We start from the raw sequence: 21,126 nt of genomic DNA on the forward strand, positions 1-21,126 counted from the left end.
AAAGACACTAAGGAAAAAACTAAGTGAAGAACCTTCCTATCTGTTTTTGCGGTTTCCTAACAGAACTGAGTTGAAAATGAGAAAAAGTACAAGAGTAATTATTTTAAAACTTAACATATGGCCAAAGGAAGCTGGCATCTTTGATCTATTGAAAAGAGAGACTTTCTCAATAGTAAATGTAAAGGGAGAACAGGTTAAGCCATAAAAGCCTTTCTTAAATATGTTCAGTAGTGAAAATTGTTTGCTCAGTGCTTTCTGTGAACTGATCATATAGCTTGTTTCTGTGAAAATGTATTTTGGAGCTTTCTTTCTGGTTATGACTAAATTCATTGCATTCACTTCTCTACCAGTTAAATTTGACTCTTAGAGTCAGTTCTTACTCATAAAAGTTTTAGATTTTTTTTTAAACTTGTTTACAATAACTATTTTCTGACAGTGATTTATTTGACATTCTCTTGTCAAACCACTCGTTTTCTAGATTTGTATAATGAGAGTCACTGCTGTATCTAAAAGGAGGCGACTATGTCAATGTCCCTGTGAAAGTCACCCAGTTTTCAATGTCAATATTTAAATTTCTATTGCTAGCATGATGAAAATAGGAGATACTGAAGTCTTTTTAATTCATAACCAAAAGTCACACACAGAACCAGGAAGTCTACCAGGGATAGCAGGTTTACAAAGTAGACCGTGAGTGGTAAGCTACAAATAAGATGGTGATTCTGGCAGGAGAATGTATTTGCCAGGCCTGACAGCCATTGGGATCCCAAAACGGGATAATACCTAAAACGGCACTGCTTATGGATTTCATTTGTGGGAAAGCTGTGTGAAGTAGGTAAATGGTGATACAAGGACCTTGTGCTAACAGTTATATTTCAAAAAAGTTTGATGTTGGGTGGTGAAGTTCTTGACTCTGTTCCCATTAAATAACTCCTAGTTGGAGAGACTCAACTCTCCAAGAGGAGTGGTGTTTGCACCACTGTGCGGGCTCAGGACTTGCAGGACATGTACTCTGCAGTGCTGCCAGTGCCATCTTAAAGCATGGAGGCCCTCACAACCTGGAGGATGCTTTGTGGGTGCAACAAAACAGAATGTGCTGACTTGCTGGGCATGTGAGCTCACTGTCTGGGGCTCTCTGTAGTCACAAAATAATCATGATTATTAGCTGTCTGACTAGAGCAGGAATAGAAGCTATGAACTGTCAAGACTGAATGTATGTGTAAAGATAAAATAGAGCAGTGAAGGCGGGAGGTACAAATTAAGCAAGAGCGAATGCTGCAGCAAGAGATAGCATTGATAAATGTGGTCAAAACCAAAAGATTTGTTTATGGGAGCAGTTGAGAGGCTGCTGCCTTTCTTCCTGTGACTCTGCAACATGCTGGGGAGTTTCACGAGAAGGCTTGCGTGACCACTAAGAAAGAGTGAACACAGCACTTCTGCATGGAAGGCGGCTGCTGCACAGTAGCAGCACGATGCAGAAAGAGGTAGCAGCGAGAGCCCTGATGGAGAAAGAGCCGTGCAAAGAGGAAGCCTCTGCTCCAGGCTTTCTCTGCAATTAGGAGCAATGAGCATTTGTGCACGTGCGCGCACATAAGACACGGAACTGGTACACATTTATCGTGGTCACAAAGTATGGACAAATGTTCTGCAACTTACTGCAGAGGATCTGGCTAACCCCTTGGCTATGCAAATCACTTGGGCACAGAAACAGTGGCCTTCCTGTCTACATGAAACCGCAGGAGAAGTTGCTGTGCTCGCTGCCTCATCTTTCTAGCCACTTGGCTGCCTTGGACTCCAGGTCAAAAGACAAGCATGCCATGTCACCAACAGCCTGCATGATTCTTTGCCTCAGAGTGCCTGATGGCAGGTCTTACTGTGGAACAAAGGAGAGGAAAAACTTGCCAAAGTCCAGGCCTGGATCAGACATGATCATACAAGTATAGTAGGCTTGTGAAGGACCATATAGCACTGCAGCTAGCATGTGCTATACTTCTGTAAATTTGTTACATTGCATATAAACTGGCAAGGATCTACCTTGGAAGACCTGCCATCTTATGTGATGAAACCTGTTCTGTGCACACTGAACAACATAAATGGCTTTCAGTTTATGTAGGAAAAAATCTAATATGAGATTAAGCTCTCTGGTTTTAGAGTGAGAGGACGGTATTATGGCTATTTTGAGTGGGTATTTTCAGGACATCGTGACTGAATTGACTGGGTCTTTCCCTTGGTAAGACACTGGAAGTTCTTTTAAAGTTCCTTTAAAATTTCCTGTCTGTCACTGACTGATATTCAGTGCTTTAAATACACTTTTCAGCTTTGTTCTCTTCTGTTCCAAAACAAAATAAAGAAAAAGAGAAGAACAAAATTTACATGCAGAGACCACCTGATTGGAAGTGGCTATTTCATAGTCAGTAGCACGAGATACATAACTATTTGTGTTGGTTTAGTTGTTGAGTAATACATTTAAGAACTGCAATAAATTTAAAAGTGTGTTTTCCAAGCACCAGACCATGGCCCTCAGGGGCTATCTCAGGAGAGCTCTGGAGGAATGTGTGGCAAAGACATTTTTACTGTCTAAATCCAGTTGTTGTGATCCTACCATCAGACCAAGTATTCTGTCAGACTTTTAAAATACTGAAACAAAAGGTAGTAAACAGCGATGTAGAAATGTACTCTATTCTTACTGGAGATTCAGTTCATGCTTTAGCTAGTAATTAATCACCGCAAAAGTTAAAGAGCCTTTAGTATATTGAGGACAATTTCATTCATTTGACTTACTCCCAAAAGGCATTGGGGGAAAGTGAAAAAAGTCATCTTAACAGGTTATGACGCATTGAGATATATAAGGTATTTTGTATACAACAAAGTGAACTTGCAAATATATTTAGAAGGCTCTATTAAGAGTCAAGAAAAGACCTAGACATAAATGAAAATATCTTCAGTTGTAGTAGTTAAAATAAATATGGCTAGAATTAGCATTCATTTATACCTTTTGTACATTATTGCACCATTACAGAGGATATATTTGAACTTGTTTCTTTTCCTGAAGTTTGGTGTTAGCTTCTGCTAGGAGTAGCTTACAGGATTTGATTAATATAATTCTTACACAGAATGCCAATAATGCCAAATGCTTCAAAACATAAAGTAATACTCCTAGGAGAATTTTATGGAAAAGTAATCATAAGATTAATGTGAAAAATTGAGTGAAGACTTCTAGTGGAAATACTCAATATGAACCTAAGAGGTTAATTTAACATGTCATTGAAGTCTCTTTTCTAATGAATGACCTTCTAAATTCATCACTTTTTTCTGTTTTCAAAACCAGTAATTAAAGGTCTTCCCTGTTAATAACTTCTGCCTGTTGAGATACTCTGCGAAGATTAATACTCACAGCCAATATGTTCCTCACGTATAAATTAGAACAAAGTGGGTGTTGGTTGTAGGGTGTTTCATTTTAGTTCAGACTTAACACTCCTCCCATCTCCCAAATATATGCAGTATAGTGTCAAGTGTATCAAAGTAATGCCTAGAAATGACTTACAAAACTAGGATTCCTGAGGTAAAAAATGCCAAAGGAAAACTGATCACAGGAAGTTTCCAAAAACTACATCATGAGGTCAGTCAGATTTTCCCAGCACCACTTTAAGTGATGCAAAACAGAAGTGTATTTTATATAAACATATATATATATATATATATGTATATGTATATAGCCTCATCAGTAAGCACAGGTATTTGAAGAGATCTGAGGGTCTGTCTTGCCCCAAAATGTGAATAAATTCTCTGAGAAGATTCTTCCTTTGGCCAGTCTTTTTAAAAATGTCCGTCCTCATTTCCAGTGTTGTTGAATCATTCATGTGACTGGTAATAGTCCTTGTGGAAGATTCTGCTCCACTGTCAGATCAGACACTGAGTTGTAAATTACATTTTCTTTGTGCACATAAGTAGTATATGGTTCCACCTCCATGTCCTCCATGTCATCCTAGCAAAAGGAAACCAAAAAACTGTTAGTGCAATGAGTATTTTAGTTTGGCGAGACTCTGCAAACCTTTCATCTGGACTAGCAATATAACAGAGAAATAATGCTCCTATGTTTATTCCTCTTGCACTCAAGAAAAATCCTATATTTTTCTACTAAAGAACTCATACTGCTGCTTTTGCTAAAGACTTGAGGAGTAAAATTGAGGCATTAATTCCCCTGCTTTCTTTTCCTCTGCTCCCTGCTCCTCTTCTCCATCACTTATTTTGGTCTACAGAATTTTGGATCAGGATCTCATGCTCTGGAAAGATCAAATAACATGCTAGCATTCTGACCATGATGGATTCTGCCATCAGACTACAATCTCAATCTACAGTCACAGTAATAAAAGTTTTGTGATGCGCCAGCAAGAACCACTCATTTTATATTGCAACTGCACCTGTCAGAAGCATCTGGGAGGTAGGATAGCAGAAAAGGAGGGGCAAGAATAGCTAGAATTGAGTGAGCTATTTTAAAAACTGAAACTGAAGAACCTTTTCAACCTGTTGACAGAATTTCAACCTAGTATTTGCTGTGGATACACAGATATTGACAGTGTAGGTGTCTCAGAAGGTGATTGTCTCACAAGCTGCTTGCAAGAAATTGGCATTATTTATAGCTGATAGCAGAGAAGATTGACACAGAGAGGATGAGCGAAATGCTTAGCCACACAGGAGGCCTGTAATAGCCTAGGGAATTCAAGCAAGTTTGCTAACCTGCAGTTTGACATCCCTGGCATTGTTTTATAAAATGTTTTGACTTGAGTACAGTTGACTCTTTGATTCTGGATTGATCATACAAGAGAGAAAGTGGCCTTTAAAAGCTTACACACTATCATTCAGGACACAATAGCTGTATGCGGTTTAAGTCTCCTTTTACTTTTTGTGTGATTCTTTCATCTTCTTTTAGCTTCTTTTAGCTTTTGCTTTAGCTTCTTTTAGCTTTGCTAACATTCCCCTACCCATGATATTGCCATCCTACCCAAGGATCACATGCATGGCAGTTGTGGTCAGTGCATCAGACATGACCAGGGAGATGTGGTTGGACTTGCTCCTTACAGAGATAAACACTGGCAGTTGTTGAGTGTTTCCTCTTAGAATATGCCTCTAATATTTGCTCCGGTTCTAAGTTATGGCTATGATAGGCTCTGTTTTCTAGTGACCATGATTTCAGGCTACTAAATCCACGATTTAGTGGTGGTCTAAGCTGTACCATTCTCCTTACCTGCGAGGGTTGTGTAGGAGGAGTTTCAGGTTTGCTTTTGCGGCATAGCCTGTGAAAAAGAAAACAGACATTGAAACAAATTTCTTCCTCAACACTAGATTGGGCTAGAGGGCTTTTGACCTTCTCTTATCACAAGGTCCTTTTTTGTCATTAAAAATAAAGCTAAAATGTGTTCTTGTTTCTTTCTCTCCTTGACTTTTGAGCCTGAAATTCTGGTTCCCTGACTTTATTGAGAGGTCTCTTCTGATGGTTCTGGGAGCTCAAGCTCAAGCAGAAGACTAAAATCAAAGTCCTCAGGACATATGTAAAATTTTCCCTTACTGAAACTGTTTTAAAGTAATTCTTCTCCTCTGAACGAGGAGGATGGGAAGAAAAGCAGTTTTGGAATGGGGCTGGAAGGAATCTGCTATCTGAAGAACAGATTTACTCTTCTAGTTTCCTGTCAGAATGAAGAGCACCCCTTCAGTGTCGGAGGCAATGCAATGAAGACCCCTTGCCAGCCCTTGCCCCTCTACATTTTTCTCAGTCAGATGCAATATTTAGTGATAATAGGTGCAATACACAGTGGTTGCAGTGTGGAGTAGAAATATTTTATCTAGTTAATTCAGTTACATCTGCACCGTGTGACCAAATCAGATGATTTCAAGACACACAACAAGCAATACTTCAAGATTTCTTGCAGCTCTAGGCAAGCTTTCCTTAGCACGCTGTCATACATACCTGCCACCATGGAGCATAAAACAGTAAATGAGAGCGACGAAGATGAGAATACTCAGGATAGCCGCAATGGAGGAATACAGAATTAAGTTCTCTAAACAGAAAGAGTTAGTCTCAGTTATGTCTTTTCAGTGATAAGTTTCTTTGTCTGTATGAGATTAAGTCACTTTAGCGCATAAATTTTCAGTCTGCCTGTAAAATAAAGATCTTCTCCTTTGGCAGGAAGGAAGCTAATGAAACTTGACTGAGAAGAAAATAGACTCTGTGTCAGAGACAAAAGCAGGCTCCAAAATCCTACAGTGGACACTCATATCTCCTACCCTCTGAGCAATATTCTCTCTTCCCTCAAGAATTCAGGATATCTCAGTATTGCAACTCATGTGGTTCTCTAAAGCAAAAAGAAGAAAAATGTAAAAACCAGAAACTGATCGTCATACAATTAGTGTGACATTATCCTCCATTTACAACTCAGAATCAAGTGATTTACTGTTTCTGCTGGCCACACAGGAGTTCTTTCTCCTTCTCTGTCTTCCCGCAGTCTGAGGAGGAGACCTTGCCTTTGCATTGCAAGAGATTATATTGATGTTCAGCTTGCAGCTGCTTAATTTAGCAGAAAGAGCAAGTCTGCTTTCACTTTGCTTCCAACAGCTTTCCCATTGCCAAAAAAATACAAGCAGAATACTAGCAGACTACTAGAATACTACCAATACTGCTAGCAGACTTACCTACAGAGATACTTCTTAGGGAAGAAGACATTTGGAAATAGTGTCTGGAACACTAACAAACTGGTATGGTTCTGGACAAAGACAGTTTGGGATGCTACTCTTGTCCATATAGGACTTCTCCGAAGGTTTCTATAGCTTTTATGAATTTCCCCTCTTAAAAGGAACAGGAGTCTGAACAAAGGGCTATTGGGAATTGAATGCAGGGGCACAGAGGGAAGCTTACTTGAGCCGCAGGCTACAAACTGGTTGTGGTTCATAGCTGGGTGGGACACAAGGCAGGTGGCATTTTTCACGTCGGAGCCATTTCCCATAAAGGTGCTGCGAACGGTCGCTGTGCCGTCACCGAGGTCTTCGTGCTCGGGGCTGGAGCTGCTCCACGGCACCCACGAGATGCGAGCGGGCGGCTTCCCTGCCGCTGCCTGGCACACGGGGTTCCCGCGGCTGTCGCAGTACACGGCCACCTTGGGGGGCACTGCAACATTGGGGAGACACGTGGAGTTAGCTTGCTGCAGCTGTGAGAGGATTCCTTATTCCCCACCCAAAATGAACAATGTTGGTTATATTAAAGCAGCAGCATCTGACTAACTGCCTTCACTGGGTAACCAGATGGGCCTGCAGAACCTTCTTCTGGACCCTGGAAGTTGGACAGTGCCTGTCCTTCCCAAGTGCACAGTGGAAGAGGCGTCATCAGAAGGGAGAAGAGTTTTGGTAGATAAAGAGAGGGTAGAAAGGGAGGGATTAGAAAGGAAATGCATCCCAGTTTGTCCCCGCAGCAGTGCTCTTCCCACTGCTGTGCCAGGGGGAGAGAGGAGCTTTCTCTGGCCACGCTTGGACGTGACTCTTTGGAGAACTGCAAAATGAGGCAGGAGCCCCTTACCTAGCACAGTCAGGTGGTAGGTCATGTGGAAATTCCCAGCCCCAGCAGCCGTCTCACAGGTGTAATTTCCCTCACTGGCTCTTTGCACAGGCTGTATCTGAAGGGCAGGGTCGTGCTCTGGTCCTGATTTCCAGGTTATGTTCTCAGTGCAGTTTGTTCTGTTGGACTGCTTCCAGTCAGCTCTGTATCCCAAGATGCAGTGGCCTCCAGTCCTGGGCTTTATTTTCCAGGTTACCATAGTTACCTCTGATTTGTTAGGGCAGGTCAGCACTAAGCTGCCTCCCACTGCTGCTGTTTCCTCTCTGATGTTCCCTGGAGGAGAGAGGGAAGAGAAAGAGGTGTGAAAAGGTGCCTGGGAAAGTTCCTCGTAGCCTTGGAGTTGTGCCCTGTGCTTCACAGGGCAGGGTCTGCACTGCTGCACTCCCGAGTGAGGCCCTGTCTCGGCCAGCCCAAGAGTTGCCTGTAATGTGGTGTTAGAGCTGTGGATTGTGAAGCCACCCTCTCATTACTCACCCTCTCAAAACTATGAGTAAATCCCCTACTAGAGCTTATCTTAGTAGATCAGCCAGGGATGGGGAAGTACAGTGCTGCTCCACTTTGGGTTAGGCAGGCTAGCAGCTCAATATTGTGTTTCTATCAGTAGTTTCCTGGTTTTCGTATGCTCTGTGCAGTCGTGATGTCTGTCATAATCTTTATGTACAGTTGCCCCATTCCCAAATTTGAAACCTACTTTCTCTTGGCTCCTTCAATGGGACCATGTTCTCTGATCCTGTTCTGTCATTCTTCAGAAGGTCTTCTGTTTCAACTCTTCTGATAAAATATCAAGGATGCAAACTAATCTCACTTCCCATACCAGAGAATGAGATTTTCCATTTTCGTAAGGTAACTACTCTCTTTCTTAGATGAATATATTTTCCTTCTCTTGTGAAGCTTCTAAGTGTGTGACTTATGGCTGCTTTGTGATTACCTTAAAATTCTTGTGCCTACTGACACCCCCATCATGGAGCCATCATAAAAATTCAACATGATCCAAGCGGCTATTGGTATATGGCCAATATTATGAGTTTTGTGGATATATTGAATGCGTTATAGCAGTCAAAGCAAACTTATTTTCAGCCCTCAGTGGGCTGTATAGAGTATAGACTGCATTAAATCCAGGAATTTTTTCTGCTCTTACTTTTGCATCAGCACCAACAATAGCTTTTCTGTGATCATCAGCTTCGCTAGGAGAGGCACATTCTTTCTGCCTTGCCCAGAGCAGAGTGCATGGGAGCTGTTGTTCTGTAACAGACCTCTTAACACCATCCCAGAAGGAGTTGCCCATTATCAAAAAGGAGTTGATAATGCAGCATTTCAAGGTGACCTGAAAAGTGCCGAGGTAGACAAATCCTCAGGGAAGATGGATATCAGTAATGGTGCTTTTGAGGGGAGAAAGGGGTCTCTCCTGACCAGGCGGAGTTGAGTTGATGGCAGAAAAAAGTGCCGGTATTTTTTTGAAAAGCAAATTAACTGTCTGAATTTAAGATCCCTGTAGCTTGATCTTTGAAGCTACATCCCTGCTCTCAGCATATAGGACTTTGGCATATATGTATATGTAAAGACACATACAGGATCTTCACGATGGCCAAGATCCAACTATGTTTTCACAGCAGTGTTCATTGACAACAAAACAGAACAAAAACAAATAATAATAAAAAACAAACAAAAAACCCACTTCATCAGGGCTGTTCATATCTCAAAAATTAAGAAATTAAGCACAAAAATGAGGCTTCTGCTGACTGAGAGCTTGTATAAGGACTTCTTTCCGTTGCAGAAGAAAAGCAACACTAGTTCTTTGGGGTAAATTCTGCTTGCTCTTATATATCTTTCAGTGATCTGCCTAGTACCTTTGTTCTACACCATATCAGACTTTCCAGCTGTAGGTGGTGTAGGATGACACCTTGTGATGTAGGAGGAGAGACCTTCACATACTCAGTGTTCTTGATTTTAGCAACTTTTACCCTTTGGACCATTAAAAAATAAAAAAGGCTTGTTTTTCAGATTTGACAGGAATGAGAGGGCACAGCTTAAAAACAGACAGATTGGCAGGATTCTGTATTGCTACAGACATTCTGTGTGGAACAAGCATTTACTGCATCTAAAAGTGGCAGAGCATTGGGGTGATTAATGAGGTGGATGAAGTTGTATGCACCTCTCACCAGTGACCCCTTTCCTCACTCCTTGTAGAACTGTGTCTGAACTCTCCAGGGCTGCTAATGAGTATGTGTTGAAATAGCTGAAATCTGACTTGCATTTGGCCACCTCATAACATCTTTTCTCTGGAACTGCTACTGCCAAGGAACTGAGCAAATCTAGTTCTACTTTTGCACAAAATTCAGGACTGTGGGCAAAGGTCATGTCTAGTTCACTTACGCGTGACCACAGCCACAGATAGATAAGAATGATGGGGATTTGTGCAGGAGAAAAGGCATTTGCTTTATGGGGACAGGGTGTCGTTTCATTTTTCTGAATCTTTATGGACATATACTATTCACAATATTACTGTACTTGCAAGGGCTGCAAAAAAACCCTGCAAAAAAGTAGTGGAAGGGTTTGCCATAGAGGTCATGTATGTAAATCCTACCCATCTGTATGCCATGATGCAGCTACGAGGGTGGAAATATGCCTTTATTCCTATTTCTCTTTATTGTTAGGCTGACTGCAGAGAAACGTCATTCAGTTGATACATCAACTGTGTTGATTCTTTAATACTGAGTCTGTCTTGTTCTTGAATTCTATCCTGTGTTTTCTTGGAAGCATGTTCTCTATTTTTTATATTTCCTCCTATGACACTGACTCTTCTTCTGAGCTTTAAAGTGTGCCTCTTGCATGGAGTCAGACACAATGTTCACTTTCTTCATCTTCTCATGATCTGGGGACTACAGACGCCAAGAAGCTACATATCTTTTTAGAAAGGCCCAGCCTAGTCATCATGTCCTTTCTGTAAGTTACCATGTTGGCCAGTGGAGGTGAGAGCCAGTCTGCTGCTACAGCCCCTCTGTGTGCTGTATTATTTCACGCCAAGATAACATCTTGAGGACTGCCTTCAGATTTTTGCTTACAGGTCTCCGAATTGCATCAGGCAACAAGTCTACCTGGATTTTCTTTTCCCACAAGCTTTCAGGCTGAATCGTTTTGCACATGTTAACTTATCAGTCATATTTGTGCTCTTTACAGTGATCAAGCTCTGGACCCCTGCATGTGCAGGGGGACTTTACATTCCTGAAGCCTACAGTGCTTTCACAGCTCCTTTGTTTCCTTGACCCTCACTGCTGTGAAGCCTTTCAACATAATGCCACCTTGGGAAACAGGTTCTTTTGCTTTGATTCAGCTAGTCACATCAGGAGCTTTTCTTTAAGGACGTGATCTGCTTAGTGCCACTCAGTGAATGTACATGTGTACAGAAATGAAAGAAAAATTATTTTCAACTGTTCTTCTTTAAGATGAGTTGCTTATAGGTTCATTAGTGTTGCCTTCACTTACATATAAAGGTTACCCTCCTTTCTCTGTCAGGCAGTTTTGAAGCTGAGAAAAAAAACAAGGCTCTGAGGCGCGGGTTACAAAGCAGTGTGGATGACAGGTTAGATTTATGGGCCGCTTGGGTACTGATCAAGGAAAAAGCAAACACCCCAAAACCCACAGTGTATCTATATGTTCTGAAGCCATTATAACCACCTTATACTTTTCTTTTAACGCGTGACCATTAGATTTTGAGGTGATAAACCACTCTATATCTCTACAGGAACTTTGAGTTGCTCTTTGATTGGATAAGGCAATGATTTTAGTGGCAGCATGAGGAGAAAATGAGAGTACTATTTTAAACCATACATTAATCTGAAAGGAAAATGAAAGTTGAACAATTTGATGCTGACAATTGATTTTCTTCACAAATTATTCCAAAAATGCTTAAAAAGACCCAAACTCCTCAAGCAGAGAAATTAAAGAAGAAATTCAAAGTTCAGTTGGAACAGGCAAAGGATTAGGAGACATACAAGCTTTTCTCAAAAGCTTCCTCAGACCTGGCCTTGCTGTGTTTCTTTACCGTCCTGGCTACAACTGGAATTCTATGAGCTCCATGGGCTCAACATGAATCTCAGTTCCTGAACACCTGAAACAGTGTTTAGGAGAAAGTCTTAATGAGCACCAACCTCAAGTTATTAATTAAATAATTACTAATAGTCTGTTCAGGAAAACTACAATTGCTTTCATCTTTATAATGAAATAAATAAATACATCTACTAGCCACACAATTCTTTGTTTTCTTAATTCAATTGCCAGCAGTATTCTGGGGTGCAGTAATATATTAGGAATGTGTTTAAATGACAGGTGTTTTCTACTAAATGGTATTTCGTGACAGCATGAAGTGTCTTTTTTAAATACAGATGAATTTACCAGAAGGGGAACTGAAAGAAGCCTTTCATCTTGTGATGGCTTCTGGGTATGAATTCTATGAATGTCTCTGAAAATTGGAGAACAAAGTTCTTTCTCCCCCAGTTCAAAGCTCCTAGTGCCTTGGAGCAATGAGTCAGCAGCATGGTTCGCCTCATCTAAACATGACTGAGTAAACCAAAACATTGATATAGGCCGTGTTTTGGGGCTGCTGTGGGGGGGCTTGTAAATATTGGCAGTATTGCTGTTTACATAGACTGGCAGGTTCACTTGTCTTTCTATTCTGCATCTTGCAGAATTCAATTCTGCAGCCTATTGCAATGTCCAACCTTGCCAAAACAATGGCTTGAGTGCTCCAAGACTGGAAGGAAGGAGGAGTGAAAGCGGTACTTTCTGCATGCACCCTTCTGCCATCTTCTCTACTGAATGAGTCAGGCACTATTCACTTGAGAAGAATAAACCACATCAGTCAACTTAAAATCTGCTGAATCATGTTTAAGTACAATTTTAGATTTATTGTAAATTTGTAGAAAGATTCTGAATTCCTCTCGATCTTGTTATTAACTAGAAGACTTTTAGCAAGACTTTTTAAAAATTATTACTATTATTCACAGATAGTGGGTAAACAGTAAACAATAGTTTGGGTCTGATTCTTATGGATCCTATCCTTATGTACACCCTTCCTGCCATTACAGAGAGGCTCTGTAAGCATAACAAACATGAACTGCTCTTACTTTAATGTCTCCTTTTGTCAATAGAGTGTATAAGTGGTATTAATGTAAATATGAATCAGGTACTTTCTTCTTGTCTTTGCTTCTCTTTTTATGAATGCCGCTAGAAACATGACCTTTGTTCTCTTTTATAGAAGAGGAATACATGTGTCAGAGATACTGAAAGGTTTGGTTAAATCATATTTCTGAATGACTGTGAAGACCTCTTCTTAAAACTGGAACAGAGAGTATACTTCTATCTCTGTAGAACACAAACGTATTATTAGTAGACGCTTTCATCTTATATTATGACCTGTTAACATTTTCCCAAGAATGGTCTAAAACTCTGACTGTCCATTGTCAGAGGTGTCAGAGGTGTCAAGGTAGCGTGGAAGCGATGGAAATATGGAAGCATGGTATTCTAGCAGAGTGCTGTGGAGAGTTAGTGGACTGCATCCCAAAAGCAGCGTAGCCAGACTCACAGTTTTCTGGGAATTTATTCATTAGTTTTCTTTGTTAGTCATGTAGATAGTTACTGGGCTTACATTTCTGTAGATGCTCATTCATATCATCACGTGGTACAGAAATATTCCAATGTAATTGCCATCCTCCCAAGAAAGCATCCACAAAATGTTCTTCTTTTAGCCAGGGAACTTAGCACCAAATTCAGTTTGAATTGTTTGAGCTGAAACCTTAAGACTCACAGGCAAAAGACTCACAGGGCAATACTTGTGGGTAATACTTGAGAAACTTCTAAAAAGGAGCTCATAAAGAAGGGTATTAGCTCATTTCTTATCAATTTCATATGGAAAACAAATTTCCCTTTATTTCTATTTCAAGTTAAAATATAGTCTAATGAGATGTCATGACTTACCCGCACAGTTAGTTTCATTTAAAGAGAGTCCAAAATGTATATGCCCAGGAATGGGTCTGCAGACAGCTATGGATCCACCAACACAAAGACAGTTCTTTAAATGGAAATTAACGCCATCCCTATCCTGTCCCTCCTTGTCAGCCTTAACATTTCCTTTAATATGGAGATGCTGATAGGCCCTCATATTGGTCAAGGGCTGAAGCTGGACATGCTATACACCTTTTTTTTTTTCCCTAGGGAGCATATCAAAAGTCTTTTAGTCTCTAAAGGAACGTTTTATTAGGACATAAAGCAATGTGTTGTGAAGTGATAGCTCTTTAGAAAACTCATAACTGGTGGCTAGACTGATTAAAGAAGATGGCCTGAGAATAAATTTTGCTTGCCCTCTGTGCCCCTACAGAATAAATTATTTCCTCCAGTGTTCTTTTCTAGTCCACCAGCTTTAAATGACTTCTCAGATTGCACAGACTCCATATGATCTCTTCTGGGCTGCTTTTCCATCACTTTTATGACTTGTGGCTCTGTTCTAAGCAAGTCCTTCACAGGGGTCTCGCCACCAGCTTTTTTTGTCTTCCTTCTGCTGCTTGCTCCAGCCTGCACTCTTGAGGTATGTGCTCAGCTTCTGAGGGAAGACGTATCTCCCTTTCCCTCCAGGAATTTCCTGGAGCCTAAAGGGTAGGTGCTGCCAAAAATCTAAATAAACAACACTATTCCACTCTCTGGTAAAGATAGGAAAAACTCAGTGCTGTGGGCATTTTAATTCAGATATGTCCCTGCACCCTTGTTTTCTTTGTCTTGTTTTTGTATCACAAAATAGCTAAAAGTCAGTTACTGTGAAAGGTGCTTGGCTCATGACCTAAAGCATCAGGCCACATATGCCATGCATGTCAGCATTTGCCTATTTGAATGAAGGCTCCGAAACAACTCCATACTCTGTACTGCTGCTTCTCTAAAGGTGAAATCCCATCTTATAGCTGAGCTGAGGTGACAGCGTGCTGCTGCCGAAAAAGGCAATAACCAGTACCGCAAAGGCCTCGCTCGCTGTCGCTCTGTGGAGAACAAGCAAACTGAAGAGGCTGAGCTATCTACTTCATCTCAGCTGAAGGACAGCAGTGAAAGGTCAGCACGGTTAACTATTTCATTCCACACAAGAAAGAGGACATGAAGAATCGTACGTCTGTGCATTTATTGTACATAATCTCTCATTATCAGTCTTCTTCTTTACAAATTAGTGGATTCTGGAAGATAACAGTCATTTTTTTTCTGTTAGTCAGAAGAAGCAGGGCCTGGGAACCTAGGAAGGCACAGCACTGGCACCCTGATGTGGAAAATGGGCAAGTCAGGTTCAGGTTCAGTTCTGTGCAGCTCAGAGGCTGAATGAACTATCGTATTTTGGCGACTGACCTAAACCAGAGCACTTCGGGGTCTCATTTGACAGATTCTATGGGTAGACACATTTGAAAGCTTTCAGTTCAGTTTTAGCTGAAGTTTCTCTAATTCAAGTCCAAATAATATTGTGTATTCCCTCAGTGTCTCCCCTCAGCTGTACATTGAGTATACATCCCAGTGCAGGATGGATTCCAGCTTTATACTTGAAAATGAGCATATCCTATCTCAGGAAAAAACACAGTCAATTGAGAAGTTCATATGCGTGTTTCCAAAATGGGGTGGCTGCCATTATCATGCTAAGATTACTGTAATCGAAAAAGATTGGGGGAAAATACTTTGCTCTTTTTCACTTTGTTTATATTGTATGTGTGACAGCTCTTGGGGGAAACTAGTTGCTCTTTGCAATGTCAGTTGCTTAGTCTTGGGGGAAGCTAATTGCACTTTGCAATGTCAGTTGCTTAGTCATTTCTCCTGTTTCTCAGTTTTTTACACAGTAAAAGGAGAGAGAAATATTTAAAAAAGCAGGAAAATCTAATTGTGAAACCATTTGGTTTTCAGGAGTTCAGTGCACAGTCAGAGACAATTAAAGAGTTTAAAAGCTCTTTTGATTCCATTGAAAAGGAAAGATATGCAACCTCTGGTATTCTGGTATTCTTTAAACAAGTTTTAACCCATAGGAGAACTCTTTCTTGTCCCCAAATGACTCAAGTTCCATGACCATTTCTTTAGAAATTGATCTCTTAGAGAAGGTGGATTTTTTCTTTGTTTGCTGTTTTTCACTCAAGAGACTGCTTTACTTTCTTGGATATAATCCTAGGGAGTCTTCATTTCTTGCACTAACAATCTACTGCAACTTTTTGGTGCATCTCCTCCACACATAGAAGATTATGAAATATTAAACTTCTTAGAGGAGTAATGAATTGAAACAATGATATACCACAGGCAAATGACTAACTGCATCTTGGAATGAATATATTATATGACTCATAGTAAGTCATAATCAAAAAGGCAGCACCGGATGCTTGGAAGAGGCCAGATAAAACAGGTTAAGCTCTGCATCTGTTTTCCCCTTCTCCTGTCACAGAGTGCCTTTGGCACTTAGCAAGGCTGATCTGGAATAGAGTGTAGCACAAATGGAAGTGCTGCTAGAGTAGGATCACTACAGCACTGACAGAGTTTTAAATATATTAATGTGAAAACAGCCACAGGAGCAGAGAACAGTGTGGGCTGCAAACTCTACTCTGCCAGCGCAGTAGGTACTCAGTAGTTAGAGTGCTCTAAACTTCTTGATAGAAGTTCTTGAACTAGCTGGCTTTAGCTCATGTGATTCTATCTCTTGGAGCTGCAATCACAGCTTCTTCAGTGTGATCATATCTTTAAAAGGGTAGCTTTGGACATGGTAAGACTAGCACAGGCTTATGTCTTTATAGGGAGCTGCCCACTCACACTCTGTTATTATTTGAAGACTTCTCCTTATTTGAAGACTTCTATTCTCATTTCAGTCTATTTTATCTTCAGAGAAAGGCCCAGGCAGTACTAAAAGGTGTACTAAAAGAGAATTTGCTAATAATGTTTATCAGCAGACAATTTTTATACTAATTCTGTTTAACAGTTTTACTAATGGCACTGGCATAGTATTAGGAGTGTGTGAGGAAATTTGTGGATGGCAGAAAACAAAGCATCATTAGTATAAAGAATGGAAATGATGCACAAAAAGGATCAGGTGACCTTGATGAGAAGAATAGACGCAAGCTGAAATCCAGCTGTTCAAATTGTAATAATATGAAAATAGGAAGTACAACAAATTGAGGCTAGAAATTAGAATACAGAAATTTGTCAGAATGAGGATCTAAAATAGCCTTTCAATCACACTAATGTGCTCTCACATTGATGCTCAAAATTATTTTTGAAAAGTGTTTCATGAAACAACATCTGCAAAAGGTGATCTGATACAGTGATTTAGGGGTCCTTTCTGAAGCTGTTTCTGCTCTTGGGTAAATTACCTATGTCTCAATGCAAACATGGCTGGGTAGAAATACTTCAGTGCAGGAATGGGTCAGTGTTTAACCCATGTGTTAGGATTATCTAGTAATACAGAACATGTTTGACCAAATCCTCAACTGACAGTACATCATGAGTGAATTAAAAAGCTATGGCTCTTCCTGTAATTTTTAAATTCAGTATCACAACTTTTTTGTTCATCCTTACAGAATGTGAGCTGAAATGGATGAAGGGAAAAGCCTGACAATGGATGTCAAAGAAGATTGGGCAGTGTTTCTTTCAGATAGCACTCTGTGACAGCCTGCAAGGGCCTTCTGGGCATCTCTCACTATAGAAGCTGACACACATAATGTTTTATATTTTGTTTGCATGCTGAACTCAACTTTGTATTCTCTTCCTTGTGGGAAGAAGAATAAATAAATGCTGTACTGTTTGTTTATGCCTAAGTGACAGTTTCCTGGTATTCTAAACAAAAATAGAATATTGGCTGCAAAGAGTGTGTTGAATGCCCTCCTTTAAATCGTGCTGTCAAATGAGCAGACCTGGGACTGCTGTGTAAACACACTTATGGCCTTGTCATACCGTGCTTAGTGACTAACTTTAGTGTTGTACTTTTTTCTAGCGTTTTCTCACAGAGTGCAAAAGTATGGCAACATAGCAAGATTCCCCAAACCTTGTTCTTATGAATGACTGTGTCTCCAAGTACAAAATGTAGCAGCTGAGGTTTTGTTTCTGAAGTTCTGAAACTAGACACCATCACAGGCTGTGTTTGCGACAGAATAAAGGGAAATGTAAATGTCACAAGACATGTTTCTTTGAAGACTGTATTAGGGCAATTTAGATGTTATCTTAGAAAAACTTTGCTTAATTTATGCATAAGAGTATGTGCATAAGAAAAACAATTTTTTCTGAATGTGTTTTTAGTGTAAAAGAAGCCGTAATGACTTCAGCACATAGAGTCACAGGAGCAGTAGAGCAATATAAAATGCAAACAAAGGTAAGCCTATCAGAAAAGCTTTTTGGTCTTCGAATTTTCTATCAGGAGCAAGATTCCAGAGTAAATTAGGAGAGAAGATAAGGAGAAAGGAGCACTGTAACACAGTAAGACAGAGGAAGTGCAAAAACAATAAAATGCTAGTTCACTAGTGAATGAGAATTCAAAATTATATTAAGCAAAGACATTAACTGAAAGCAGTAGCATACAAGAAAAACACGTATGTGGATTAATTAGTACTCTAACCAGGTTGGTCTGTAAGTCTCCTTCACTGAATCCATCTATCTCCTTCACTCCAGTTGCAGCACAGATGCCGTGCCATCAATTTCAGTTCATTGCCATCAGTAAAACTGAACTAATGAGAATTGTATCTCACTGCTAACAGAAACAGATTTCTTGTGGCTCCTCTGAAGCCCCTGGTCATGTCTATTTTAGAGGACAGTAACCAAATAGAGGACTTCTTAGTCCAATGTTGTGAATGTTACTCCTATAGAAAGATTTGTTTTAAGAACCCTTCATAAAAGATCTTGCACTCCTTTATCCCGTTGCCTTCAGAATATGCTCACAAACACCAGAGGTGTCCTGCCTGCTTAGGTAAACTAGGAAAGTCTTTAAAGTTCTACCTAAAGTTTTTTAATTCCAAGTCTTTACCACTGCTGCAACTATGAGGATTTGTGACAGTAGGACTGCTAGTACAGATCCTGCACTCGCAGCTTCAGTGGCATGTCATCCAGCTCTACTTGGGGCAGATCTAGACACAACAGGCATGAAATGATCTTGACCTTTCTTCTGAGCTATCCCTTCCACTCTTGCTAAAATGGACCAAACCACACAGATAATAGCAGAAATATTAAGTAATAAAGCCTGGTTATGTGGGACAGCTTTTGCTCATTTGCCTCATTACATTCTCAGCAGCTTGCTCAGGTCTTCAGAAGGGGCACAGTTCCTTCTAAGCTTATTAAAACGTTGAAACTCTGCGCAGTATACACACACACTCGATCAGCTTGACACATTTATCCTGTGAGAAGAAAACCTCGTCACTACACTTTGCTCAGAATAAAAACAGCTATATATCTAATATGTCTAATATGATATATTCTAATATATGAATATATAATATTGGAGGGAAACCTGCTTAGGAGCAGTGTTAGCTAAAAATTTCCCATGAAATGTGGGCTGCCTTTATTTTTTTCCCTTATGGCGGGGGTGTCAAACATGAAATTAAGTTTTAGACAAACAGCTTCTTTTGTGGTTGAAAATTGTCTGCTTTGAAGGGGAATGTCATTGATTCGTCAAGACACCCAGAAGCTAAAGTCCAAGTACTTCTTGTCTGAAAAAGAAAACTTTCTGGTACTGGATTTTTTTTTTCCTCAGCACAGTCCATTTTTTAAAGAAATATTGCAAATAGGGTATCCTCATAGTCTACTCCATTTTCTTAAGAATTTTTTTGACATGTCCATACACCTTGACATTTGGGTGACTGCACATAAAACTGTAGACTGTCTCTGCTGCTTCTGTAACCTATGTTGGCGACCTCAAGCATTCTGCGGAGACAGTTTCCTTATCTGCAGAATGGGGGCACTGTGCCTACTTTAAGCTTACCAGCAGAGGGTATAAGGCATTTGTGAAGTATTTCAAACTTTTCCAATGGATGGCACTGAGGAATCCTTATTTTGGATCCCTTGCTTTATCATCCAAAACAGGCTAACATTCCCTCATCGTCAACAATGGCTACATCTGTCTTGCTTAACAAGAGACTGTCCCTACTTCTCTGGCCACCACTCATCTCCAAGCAGCTCAACTCAATCCATCTACAATGGGAATGGACAGATGCATATTACATATCAGGACATCATAGGATCTCCCTAGTTACATCTGGATCATACAGACCTGCCTGCCTTCTCCTCTCCATGCTTAATGCTGATAGTTCAGGTTGCTGGAACTGTGGCTCAGCTGCACTAAATCGTAGGTTAGAAAGGGTTGGGGATTATACTGTTTTTGGTGGAAAATCCATGCCTACTCTTGATGGTAATCACTCCTATCAGCCTCAGAATGAAATTCCAGAACCTGTTCCCTACTGTAAACACATCAGTGATCTCCCACCAGAACATAAGAAATCCCTGCCCAATTTCATAGTATCTGCCGCCTCTCATTCAGTAGAAACCTAGGACGGACCACCTGACCAAAAACTTCAAGTTCACAGACTGTTTTCAGTTAATATTTTAATACGTTAAATGGATCAGTTTTGCAGATTATATGAATTTAGAAGTTGGAGTAAAAAAGACTTTTTCTGTGACAAATGACACATACTTACTTAAGAGTCAGTAAGTAATTGCCTACACAGAAGTCATGGAGACAGCAGTCAGCCTTGTGACCCCTGAGAAAGGAAAAACAGGGGTGGCTATACTAGGTATGTATTTTAATTATGCTCCATAATTTTTAGTAAAAGAAAGGCACAGTATGATTCATAACCCTTATGGGAATAAAATAGTGCATGTTTCCCTTTTTTCCACCCTGACATCTGATCAGTCCCAGGGAACAGTCAAGACTCACCCACTGTTCCCATGAGCTTGGCAATGATGAGCAGCAGAGAGACACACAGAGTCTTCCCAGCAATCGTCATGTCAAATTCTGCTTTCATGGCTCAGGCAGTGTCGTCACTCCATCCATCCCACTGCAAACCTAGCTGTAGTCGGGGGGAGCTTTCCTTGTCCGCCAGGACATCCTGGCCAGCCAGCATCAGTGTTTTCTCTCGCCCTCTCCCTCTCCTCTAAATGTGTGCAGTCATGACGGACTAGCTCCTCAAAGCTGGAGAGGTTCCTCCTTCTGCCTTTTTGTAGCACTAGGCTTCCTGTGCTGAGAGCCTGGGCGAACGCTGAGGAAACAGACTGAACTGCTCTGCCTTCCGTTCATTGGCTCTTCTCACAAGGCTGATGAGTGAAGATAAACCCTGCAACAGAGCTCATATGGGGCAAAAGTGAAGGGGATAAATCAAAGCTGGGTTTAATATCAAAAAGAAAACCTTAACCTTAGAGAGCGAGCAAGAAACTTTCTTTATCCAGAGAAAATACCTTCTTCTGCCCCCTGAAAAAAATAATCAGTTTTACATTGTTCTCTATAAATGACATTTTTAATAATGTTTCCCCTCTGTAAATGCTTAGCTACTGGC

The 21,126-nt window shown here is 40.5% G+C and overlaps 1 protein-coding gene across 1 annotated transcript; it reads right to left on the reverse strand.

The window, feature by feature from the left end:
- Window positions 1-3,696: 3,696 nt before the first annotated feature.
- On the reverse strand, window positions 3,697-20,786 carry LOC104580648 (cell surface glycoprotein CD200 receptor 1-A). Its single transcript, XM_088534077.1, has 6 exons — window positions 20,511-20,786; window positions 7,562-7,873; window positions 6,908-7,156; window positions 5,963-6,053; window positions 5,243-5,291; window positions 3,697-3,982 (listed from the first exon to the last, which is right to left on the reverse strand). Exons 1-6 carry the CDS (start codon window positions 20,596-20,598, stop codon window positions 3,854-3,856), a joined length of 918 nt encoding a protein of 305 aa, XP_088390203.1. The 5' UTR covers window positions 20,599-20,786; the 3' UTR covers window positions 3,697-3,853.
- Window positions 20,787-21,126: the final 340 nt, after the last annotated feature.

The sequence above is a fragment of the Tinamus guttatus genome, unplaced genomic scaffold (genome assembly GCF_059628265.1).
Source record: "Tinamus guttatus ecotype Peru unplaced genomic scaffold, ASM5962826v1 Tinamus_guttatus_pri_ptg000035l, whole genome shotgun sequence".
NCBI lineage: Eukaryota > Metazoa > Chordata > Aves > Tinamiformes > Tinamidae > Tinamus > Tinamus guttatus.

What these genes read in the sequence shown, in the direction of transcription:
- LOC104580648 (XM_088534077.1), bottom strand. Translation starts at nt 20,598, where the DNA reads ATGAAAGCAGAATTTGACATGACGATTGCTGGGAAGACTCTGTGTGTC. An exon ending in GTTTGTAGCCTGCGGCTCAA is followed by an intron (nt 6,054 to 6,907) that starts GTAAGCTTCCCT and finishes CTTTCTGTTTAG; the next exon opens with AGAACTTAATTCTGTATTCC. An exon ending in TTTATGCTCCATGGTGGCAG is followed by an intron (nt 5,292 to 5,962) that starts GTATGTATGACA and finishes TCTTTTTCACAG; the next exon opens with GCTATGCCGCAAAAGCAAAC.